This window comes from Cydia pomonella, chromosome 27, assembly GCF_033807575.1.
Source record: "Cydia pomonella isolate Wapato2018A chromosome 27, ilCydPomo1, whole genome shotgun sequence".
Classification (NCBI taxonomy): Eukaryota; Metazoa; Arthropoda; class Insecta; order Lepidoptera; family Tortricidae; genus Cydia; species Cydia pomonella.
In genome coordinates, this window is record NC_084729.1 from 8,786,874 (window position 1) to 8,798,776 (window position 11,903).

Below are 11,903 nucleotides of genomic sequence, written 5' to 3' on the forward strand. Positions count from 1 at the left end.
GATTTCCTGATATTACAATAAAAATAATGTACGAGAAACAAAAAACTAAACCGCCGCGTTTCACGTTTCCCGCGCTTTTTCATTTGCCATGTTTAAGAGCTAATAAAAATTGTTAGTGTAAAGAGGTTTGATTGGCAATCGACTCGAGCTTGACTTTTAATTTTAAATATGGAATGTCAGATTTTGAATATCTATGAATTCAAAATCTGAGCATTCACTCCAGCACGTAGTGATTATATGCTCTTTGACTGCCACGGACCTAGAAAGAAAATAATCCGGACAGTGTTCATTGACCAAAAAGTGTGTCCACATGAGAAGTCAAAGTGGGCCGTTGCATCTCTTTCTAATTAGGATGACCATGCGTTATATGTATGTGGGATATTAGGATAACATGGAATATGTAGTTTGTCTAGGATCTTTTATCATTCTTGCATAGTCAGAGAGAATCTTACAGTCTTTTCGCTGTGCTAGTATTATGGCTTGTAAAAGGGAAGGATATAGTTTTTCTCTTCTTTAAAACGCTTCATAAAACCTTACATAATTTAGTCGTTCTAAAAGCTGTTATTGATTGGCGTACCGGACCGCTACCATTGGCGATCGTGCGGAAGCCTATACATTGATTTCTTAGTCTAAACATGTATTTAAAACATAAAAACTATCAGCCCCAATTACATCCACACTTCCCGATAACGGGGATAATCGTTTTCCATTTCACGGAATATCAGCACATCGGTAACAATATTTGAAATGTAAAAAATACTATAGTCTCTAATTACCAAAAATTTTCAATGTTCGATATTTGTGCATATTATGAACCATTTTTTAACACTTCAAATATTGTAACGATGTGCTGATATTTGGTGATACGGAAAAACTCTTTCTCGGGCCCGAAATCGGGTCTGATATCAGGCCTGATAAAGTGTGAATGTAACTGGCACTGTTTTTTTTAATTTGATTTTGACATTATGAAATGAACATCTTCCCGTACTAGTTTTGATTGGCAACACTGAATATAAGTGTACTATTGCTATTCTCGTAACCAGGGGCCTACCGCGAAAACCGGAATTCGCCGATTGCGGGATCTTTCTCTTTTACTCTCTCTAAGACGTAATTAGAGTGACAGAGAAAAATGTCCGCAATTGACGAACTTCGATTTTCGCGGTAGGCCCCCAGGCCATAAAATCAAAAAAAAAAAAAACTATTGATATGGTATGTCATGGTACTTAGGTTGTGTGGCGTGGTTATTTATTGTTTTATTAATCGCTGTTAATATCGTATCGTATTATTTTATCTAATTGATCTGTAATTATAAGAACACGAGGTCGTTGTCCGGGATGGAGAAAAGCCCGAGCCCGGGCGGTGCCACGGCGCACTTGAAGCAGGAACCCGAGTGGGTTACTGACCACGGTGAGCTCACAGCAAAATAACAATTATCTTTACTTCTATAACAAAGAAATTACCTTACGGGAGCTGCTGTACTATTTCATTTATATTGAATTTCATTCATGGCTGTTTGGATAATATCTGAGTGTAGTTAAAATTAAAAAAACAGGCTACAACCGGCTAGAATGGGCCAGATGTTCATTCTACATCAACATACATTCAGAGTATTTGTGTCCTTGGACAAAACGTCCAACTTTGTCGCTTAGCATAAGGATCTTTAAACGAATAATGGCAAGCAACAAATGGGTTCTTTTTGCCGGCTGTGGACACATTTGTTTGTTGTTTATGCAAATATACACAGAATCACACAAAATAGGTAATTAGTATTTACTCATGCTACTAAATACACTAATCATTATAATATTTATAATCACTATGTTTTCGTTACAACAATCTTAACAAAGTAATAAAATTCAAATTAAAAATAATCTTTCTGTAGCGAAGTTATTTACAGCAATAAGTCCGGCTTTATCCTTCACCCATTTACATGGCTGATGATGATAAACTACACACATCTTTATTGCCAATGTATTTTTTTTGTTGTATACTACGACAGTGGCATACAAGCATATGGCCCGCCTGATGGTAAGCAGTCACCGCAGCCTTTGGACGCCTGCAACTCCAGATGTGTCACATGCGCGTTGCCGATCCATTTGTGAAGCCCTTTGCACCTCTGCGGGGGCACCAAAAGTAGGACCAACAACAACATATTACATTTACATGGAATATAGACCCTGTAATTCACCCGGTACCACCACTTAGAAGATCTGCCATGGATAAAATGAAAAGAGTTCGGAGGAACTGGAACATCACAATGACCACTAAAACCAGGCTTGTTGAAACCCTCATATTTCCTATATTTGTCTAGGCTGCTGAGACGTGGACACTAAGAGCATCTGAAGACCAGGAAGTGAATGCACTAGAGACATGGTGCTGGAGACAAATGCTGGGTACATGGACTGAGTTCTGGACCAGCGTCTCAATTCTTGAGGAGCTTGGCATTAAAGATAAAGAGTGTTCGCTTTTCATGGTCAAAACGGATCCTAAACTGCTTTCGACACGTGTCTCGGCGAGACAGAAAAATAAAATAAAATAGCTTTTATTTACAGAACAAAGAACAGTTTGCACATTATCTCCCATCTTTTGTATTCTTTGTCTGCTTGCCCTTCGGCAAAGGCCTCCTCCAACCTTCTCCACTCTCTCCGATCTATTGCCACTCGGATCGGCGAGACAGAACATCCATAAAAGTCAGGTTGTGCAAGGAAGAGTGGCAGGTGACAGGGCTAGAGGAAGATTGCCAATGAGATGAACCAACCAAATCAAAACCAGTCTGTTGGCCACAATAAACAAATGTTCATGGAAAGCAGCTCTACAGCAGGAATGGTGATGGATTGTTAAGCGAGTCACTCAAAAATGTACATAATGGCAACAACCCCTCTGTTAAGAGTGTAAAGAAGGAAAAAGTTGTTATTTGCCCATATTTTAAGGGTTTTAAAGCATGAAGTTATTCATGGTTTCACAAACTTTGTTACTGAGTCAAACACAAAAATTTTCACCACACCTATGCAAGGAAAATACTAACTGCAAAACATAAAAAATCTAATTCAAATGAAGGTTAATCAATATTTATCATTCAAAATTAACTTAATTAGGCGGCTCCACACAGAGCGAGCGAGCGAGTATTTACGTATGAGGCACGTCTACATTGGCCGGTTTTTGCGTTAGGAAATTGCCTCGCGCGTATGCTCGCTCTGTGTGGACCCAGCTATTGTCAATTCTACCAGCTAACATGCGTTAACAACTCAAAGTATGTATCCAATTACTTTTCCACTCTTGTGGATAAAATGCATTTTTCTCCCTAATTTTAAAGAAGAGCGTTTTTACGAATTGCATACATACATATTCATAAGTAAAAAAAAAAAATAATTAAATAAATTCATATAATCACGCTTATTTCCCGGAGGGGTAGGCAGAGACCACGGATTTCCACTTGCTACGATCCTGACATACCTCTTTCGCTTCCTTCACTTTCATAACATTCCTCATACCCGCTCGTCGGTTTAGGGTGCTCTTGACTTGGCCTTTCTTCAGGATTTCACCGATTTGATCGGAGAAAGTGCTGAGGTCTACCCCTTCGAGCTCCCCTCGTCTACTTCTCCCTTATACACTCTCTTTGTTAACCTTCTTTCACTCATTCTTACCACGTGTCCAAACCATCTCAACATACCTTTCTCAATTTACGAATTGGTGTGGTGAAAATAAAAAATAATATTGCTCTGTTAACCTACTCGTAATTCAAAAATAAATATTCCTGTTTACAAGATGAGATGTCCCGTTTTTCGTCTTCCTGCAAGCTCATAATCATTGCTTCATGTTGACTATAATATGCATTATGTTTTAGTTGTTAAGGAGGAAGCAGTATTCATGGATGAAGAGGAGTGTGTGAAGGTGGAGTGCGAGGACAGCACGGACGGGTGCGGCATGAGCGAGGCAGCCATGATAGCCGGCCTGTACTCCAAGCACGAGGTCAAGAACGAGCTCGTGCTGGGGCCGGAGCGCCCGCACCGCCCAATATTCGGTGTGGTGATGCAAGGTAATTTTATTTTTGATTACCATGTACACACGGTGTAGTAAATATATGGGTTTCACTTTCAATACAAGTGGTTATTTGTCTGTAGGCCAGGCGTTGGCTGCGACGGGTGAGGGGGCACAGCTCGATCGGGACTCTGTGGGACTCGAGAGTCTCGCGAGCCACGCGGCGCGAGACTACAAGCCTAGAGGGACCACCGGCTGCTATTCCAACACTCGATCCCAAACAGACTCCGACATTGAACATAAAATATATATTAAACCTGAGAAAGAACTGACATGTGATCTCCGTGAAGAGAGTTTTGGTTTGAAATCTGATTTAATAAAACATGTCCCGGTCCACATTCATGTGCCTACAAGCGCGGAGAAGGGAGCAGGCAGACCTGATGACGTCACAAGCAATGGTGAGACTTTTTGTTAAACTTTAATTTGCTTCAGCAAATGTAGTCTCGTATTTGACTGTTTTATGGAACAAGTGTCTTAATATTTATGTTCGGACACTTATTTATTATAGTATTCCTAACGTGTATGAAACTTCAGTGATTTCATTACAAAATAAGGCATTTTAAGTAAATTAATTCTTTAAACAATTTATATAAATTCATGCATTCTTTTAAAATTCTGGCTTTAGTCCAGTGGGACTATTTCTCCAGTATTAAGGTATTAAGAGCTTTAAATAAGACTAAAATTGTATTGGTTGGTTTTCCCGAGGGGCTACAGTATGGGGTTCTTCAAAAAAGGAGTGTACAGGTTTTTAAAGGGTCGGCAACGCGCATGTAATGCCTCTGGTGTTGTAGGCGTCCATAGGCTACGGTGATTGCTTACCATCAGGCGGGCCGTATGCTTGTTTGCCACCGTCGTGGTATAAAAAAAAAAAAAAAAAAAACCGCTAAGCTCTCAATACCTACATGCGATAATATTATTTACTATGTCTTAGGTTAAGTTAGATTAAGTAGGTGCCTTGGGATTATAGACCGCTGTAACCTTAACTGGAAGCACCATGTTGAATCTCAATTTTTTTTGTTGAATTTTTTTTTTCTAAAATGTTTGTGTTGTTTAAAACATGTTATTTGCTCGATTAATTTCGAGAAAATGTGACATTGATTGGCACCCAAATTCCCCAAATAATGCAACTCCTGACTGATTTCTGTGGGGCTATCTAAAATTATGTGTCTATGCTAACGAGCTGATGAAATTTAAACAGTTAAAATCGACTATCCGACACAAATTTACTAAGATTACGCCGAAAATATGCTGTTAGAGGTGGACATATGTTAGACATTATGTTCCGCATGTATTTGCCAACCCTGAGTAATATATTTTTAAAACAATACTTAATCATCTTTGAACATAATAAAGTTAAAATTTAAAAACAAAATGTGTACTTCTTATTTGACCACCCTGTATATACCGCATTTTATTTAAAATATTGTTGTTGCAGGGCAAACTCCAAAGAAGAAACCGAGCGTCAGAACCAAAAATTACCAATGCGCCCACTGTAAATATACAACAGCTACAAAACTATACTTTATTAGGCATTTGAGACATATGCATACTAATGAGAAGCCATACAAATGTGGCCAGTGCAGCTATGCTAGCAGCCAAAAAATTAATTTGCAGGTTCATGTAAGCAAACACACTGGTGAAAAGCCATACAAATGTAACCAATGTAGTTATGCTAGTGCCCGCAAATATTCTTTGATACTTCATGTAAGGAAACACACTGGTGAAAAGCCATACAAATGTGACCACTGTAGTTACACTTGTATCCAAAGAAGTTCGTTGCAAAACCATGTAAGGAAACACACTGGTGAAAATTTGTACAAATGTGACCAATGTAGCTACACCTGCGCCCACAAAGGTACTTTCCTAATTCATATGAGGAAACACGCTGGTAACGTTCACAAATGTGACCAGTGTAGTTTTGCTAGTGCCAACAAAGGAACTTTTCAAAGTCATAAAATGACACACACTGGTATAAAACCTTATAAATGTGACCAGTGTAGTTTTGCTAGTGGCCGTAAAAGTTCTTTGAAAGTTCATGTAAGGACACATACTGGTGAAAAGCCGTACAAGTGTGGCCAGTGCAGTTATGCTACTGCCCGCAAAAGTTCGTTGACAGTCCATGTAAATAAACACACTGGGGAAAAGCCATACAAATGTGATCAATGCAGTTATGCTTGTAAAAATAAAAATGGTCTACTATTCCATATGAAAAAACACACTGGTGAAATTCCTTACAAATGTGGCAAGTGTAGTTACGCTAGCTGGCAAAAAAATTGTTTGCAAGTGCATGTAAGGAGACACACTAATGATAAGCCCTTCAAATGTGATCAGTGTAGTTATGCTAGTGCCGACAAACGTGAATTACTAACTCACAAACGAAAACACACAGGAGAAAAGCCTTACAAATGTGGCCAGTGTAGTTATGCTAGTAATTATAAAAGTGGCCTGCGAGCCCACATGAAAAAACACGCTAGTGAAATGCCTTACAAATGCGGTCAGTGTAGTTATGCTAGTTCGCAAAAGTTTTGTTTGCAAGTTCATATAACGAAACACAGTGGTGAAAAGCCGTTTAAGTGTGACCATTGTAGTTATGCTACTGCCCTAAAATCTGCTTTACTTGCTCACCAACGAAAACACACAGGGGAAAAGCCTTACAAATGTGGGCAGTGCAGTTATGCTAGTTCCCAAAAAAATCATTTGCGAGTTCACGAAAGGAAACACACTGGTGAAAAGCCGTACAATTGTGACCAGTGTAGTTATGCTAGTAGCCGAAAAGATACTTTAGAAGTTCATGTAAGGACACACATTGGTGAAAAGCCGTACAAGTGTGACCAGTGTAGTTATGCTAGCCGCCGAAAAGATACCTTGGAAATTCATATAAGGCAACACACTGGTGAAAAGCCTTACAAGTGTGACCAGTGTAGTTTTGCTAGCAGCCGAAAAGATCACTTGGGGGTTCATGTAAGGAACCACGGAAAAAAAAGTGGCTAGTGCATTTATGCAAGTAATCATAAAAATGACCTGCTAATCCATTTAAAACCGACTCACTTTTAAGTTCGCGTATTATGTCGGTGGCAATGGAGATACTCGACAAGATGTTGGTGTGCTGAGGATTAGCGAATCGCGGTTAAGGACTGTTGCCGGCACTTAGTAAGGCACTGGTCCCACTGCCGACGATGAGCGAGAAGCGATTAAAACTAGAAACGAATTGGCGAGCAGAGAACCGAGTGTAGTTCTGATAGTTTTACCGCTCGGCTATAGTTTAGTTTATTTATCTCTCAATACAATGTTCATTACTAATCATATGTGACATAATACGCGTGTTTAGCCTGATGGTTGACTGGTAGAGAATGCCTTTAGGCATTAAGTTCGCCATTTGTACTTTATTTGTTATATTGTGCTATAAAGTTTAAAATAAATAAATAAATAAATTATCTATTAAAAGGGACCTTATTGTCGATGGCGCTTACGCTGCACTGCGTAGCGCGGCGTTGTTTATAATATGGGAGCATCGTTGATAATGACGTAAGCGCCACCGACAATAAGGTCCCTTTTCATAGATAATGTCACATATAGTGATCGTCGGATACAATGTGAAATTTAATATTATTACAATACAATATAATGTTATAGATGTAGTTATATACAATGGTCAATGGTGGTATCTATCATACAATATTTGCCATGTCAAAAATAATTAATAGGAATAAATGGTTCTATTTTCCTTTAAAATTAATTTGTAGTTTTACATGATTGTAAAATGTATAATTTTTGGTGCAATAAAGAATATTTTTACTTACTTACTAATAAAAAAAACAATTGTACCATGGTACCACAGATTACCTATCAATGAATAAGTTTGATATTCAAACAATGTCAGGTAGGAAATAAAATAAAGAATGTCAACTGAAAACAAAAATCTTAATACATTAGAAATTACAATCTACACGTAGTTGGTCAGAGTCAGTCTATTTTGAAAGATATTCCTTAACTGAGTATATAAAGCGAGTGATTGAAAGCGACGGGCGATTACTCGCAACGCTAGTTGGTCTCAACGTAGGTTCCGACCGCCAAGTAACTCGCTTGGCTATTAACGCTGAACGAGTTTTATCGTTGTTAGCTTTTATCTGCGAGTAAAGAGAGTGGCAGTGTGAACAGCCACCGATCAACTATAAATATATCTCTCTCTGTTACCGACACGGGATCTCTATATTTTTTCTTGAGCTTCAAAAAAGTCGGTGAAACTGGTGCGTAGGGATGTAATTTCCGGCATATTCCCAGACCGTAGGGAGCCTGGTCGCGCGATGATGGCGTAGGCTTTTATAGATCAAATCATGCACGACGACTCGGTCCTTGACGCGTATCGTCACCTTATTAAAGGTTAGATTTTGAAAATCTGCGCCATCTTGGATCGCACCTGTACCGATGCAAACGCGCCTTTACAGCGCGTGTTGTCTTGACTGCCGGGGTTTCCTAGATGTCGCGATGCAGACGCACGTCGGCATCGATACACACGCGCGTTGACGGCCCGTTTGCATCGTGTCTGTATCGCGATACAAACGTGCGTCGATGGCGCGTTAGCACCGCGTCTGTATCGATATAAACGCACGTCGACAGCGCGCTTAAAAGTCGCGGTGCTGACTTGCGTGCTAATCGCGTGTACGTCGATACAAACGCGCGTCGATGGCGCGTTTAAAAGTCGCGGTGTGCAAGGGCCCTAATACTTATTAAAATATATTATATTCCTAATAAAATGTATACATATTTTTAATCCACACAGATATTTAGATAAAAAAACCACTATTCAGAACCTTGTTCAATTAGGACTTTGTTTTATTTAACACCATGTCTTGTTTGTAATTCTTTATAATCATTGTTTTGTTTGTAATTCCAATATAAAGCGTTAGAAAATAAAGCCTTACCACGTTTTCTACAGGTCTCTTAAAAATATCTGCGATAAAGATGTAGATGTGGACTACGTCAATCATATCTAACACTACCCTACACTACACTACTCATATTAATATTTATATAGCAATATGTCTATATATATGTAGTACCTAATATAATTTGTTTAACATTGTAAATAATGTTATTAATGTCCAAAATTTTCTGTTGTTAAAGTTTAATAATCTTACCTAACCTACTTTACAAATTCATAGAAGTTAAACCAAATTGTATAAGTCTGGTTTGAGCAACAAAAGAATATTATTATTCTATAAGTAGAAACTGTTATGGCTTGTGTGTATTCTATATTTGTTTAAACATATTTATTATTTTTTTCGAATTATTTTTCTCTCTGCACCCACATTCGAGAATTTGTTTTGCCCTATGGTTGACTGGTAGAGAATGCCTTAAGACATTAAGTCCGCCATTTGTACTTATTTTAATTGTGCAATAAAATTTAAAATAATAAATAAATAATGAATTAGAAATCGCAAACTAGCGGCACGTTTTGATATTTTAGTATGTTGTTAGGATTAGGACTACTAGACTACTACTAGTAACGTACCTATAATATATTCAGAAAAACGAAAAATAATCGTGTAATGTTCCACATTAGAACTATCTTGGCTCTACTGAATATTAATATCCCATCAAAAACATTTTCATGTAAATTATTGCCAAGACGTAACGATAAGGCTCGGACTGACAAAAAGTAATCAGATCTCTTGCATAGCCAAGCTTCTAACTCTAAGATCTAACTTCACAACTCTTTAGTTTAAATATATGTCTTGGCCATAACGCTACCGTCACATGGGTGTAAGGTAAATGTATTCACTATTCATTATTTTTAGTAATGAAACTGCCAAGCCACATGTACACATATAGCTCATAAAGGTATAAGGTTTTCAAATCACAGTAATTATACACTTTTACGTCGATAAAGGCAGGCAGTGCTGCCGCTACTGCTGAAGCTGCAATGAAAAACGTAAATACCCATCTTTAAGCGACGGCTGCGTGTTTGCGGCGTTTGCCGTAGAAACCATAGGTCCTTGGAGGCCGGCTGCCCTAAAACTTTTTCAAAAATTAAAATACATTCATCCGCTACACTGGTGACAGCAAGGCTCGTTAATTTCTCAGCGCATTGGCATTGCCATCCAGGAAACGCGACCATTCTTATGGAGAATTGGACACATTACCAAATGAAAACTGCATAGTGTGGAGGACAAGAGAAAGGAACAGATCTGCCATCAGGGTAGTGCGGTTTACAGGCGCGGCGTACGGACGCCCCTCCCCCCTATTGCAGCAGCCGGGTCCACTCCGGTCTCCTTCGGCACGACTACACCTACAGGGATTAGTAGTAGTAGGAAACTATTGTACAAAAATACATATTAAAAGTAATATACAATTAGTAAGTGTAAATGCGAACTTATCCCTTTGAGGGATCTCTTCCAGTTAACCTTTTAGTAGATGAGAGGAGAGAGTGAAAAGAGGGTGACAAATGGAGCAAAATGTACAACAAGGTACCAGAAAGACAAAGAATATACAATACAATAAAAAGATGTGGGGAAAATACACTAAAAATTGGAAAGAAGTAGAAAAATATAAAGCAACTACATATACAATAGAAGTGTATATATTAATCTGTCAGATAACCATAGCATCTTTAACCTCCCCTTGAGGGATTTTACGCGAGGTTGGTGGTTCAGCCTCCCAGGCCAGATATAGATAGATACGTATATTTTATTTATATTGGTTGGCTTTACTACGCACTAGTAAAGCAAAAATAACACTTGCACATGTAACAAGAATATAAGCATCAGTCTTGCTGTCGATTTCTTTAATAACCAGTTCCATTATGTACCCATTATGAAGCCAATAGTCCCAGTGCGTATGATTTCCTCGTACACTAGCGCGGATTTCCGAGCGGTTCGTTTATTAAAAATTGTTTATTTCGGACCATTAAAAAAAATCCATAGCGATATTAGTAAAAAATCTTAATAGCTATCTTATTATCTATGTTAATCAACTACCAAGTAATCCATGCCTTACCACCTCACCAAGAGGCTTTGCCCTACTTATCTCTCCCAATCACCACACCGACCCAGTATTTCGTGAGCGGGCAGTCGAGTCTCTCGGCCAACGTCCTCAGCATGCTGTTGTTGCTACCGCGCACACGTTTCAGCAGAGAGGCAATTCGTTTGCGCCTAATTGCAAAGAAGTCATCTGCCCTTGCCTCTGCGAACATGCCAGAGGCACTGCAGTGCTTTGGTCGCTTCAGCAGCATTCTGAGGACGTTGTTGTACGGAACACGTATCGTGTTATATACCTTTTGTGTAAACCTCACCCACAGGCTGCACGTGTAAAACGATATAACATGTAATAATATAAACAATATCCATTATATTGGTACGGGTCTGGATCGTAGTTGAAGCCAATAGTCCCAGTGCGTATGATCTCCTTATACACTAGCGCGGATTTCCGAGCGGTTCGTTTTTTTTTTTAAATACCACGACGGTGGCAAACAAGCATACGGCCCGCCTGATGGTAAGCAGTCACGGTAGCCTATGGACGCCTGCAACACCAGAGGCGTTTCATGCGCGTTGCCGACCCTTTAAAAACCTGTACACTCCTTTTTTGAAGAACCCCATACTGTAGTCCCTCGGGAAAACCTCGGCAGGAAGCTCATTCCACAGCCTAAGCGTTCGCGGGAGGAAATTCCTCTTAAACCGCACAGTACGCGACCATTTAGGTTCTAGGTTGTGAGGATGGACACCCAACGGATGAGTTCCATTATATTGGTACGGGTCTGGATCGTAGTTGAAGCCAATAGTCCCAGTGCGTATGATTTCCTTATACACTAGAGCGGATTTCCGAGCGGTTCGTTTATATAACATGTAATAATATAAACAATCTCACTC

The 11,903-nt window shown here is 39.1% G+C and overlaps 1 protein-coding gene across 1 annotated transcript; it reads left to right on the top strand.

Annotated features, from left to right (window-relative positions):
• Positions 1-1,179: 1,179 nt before the first annotated feature.
• LOC133532542 (zinc finger protein 260-like) lies at positions 1,180-8,861 on the top strand. Its single transcript, XM_061871268.1, has 4 exons — positions 1,180-1,407; positions 3,845-4,036; positions 4,122-4,436; positions 5,474-8,861. Exons 1-4 carry the CDS (start codon positions 1,335-1,337, stop codon positions 7,027-7,029), a joined length of 2,136 nt encoding a protein of 711 aa, XP_061727252.1. The 5' UTR covers positions 1,180-1,334; the 3' UTR covers positions 7,030-8,861.
• Positions 8,862-11,903: the final 3,042 nt, after the last annotated feature.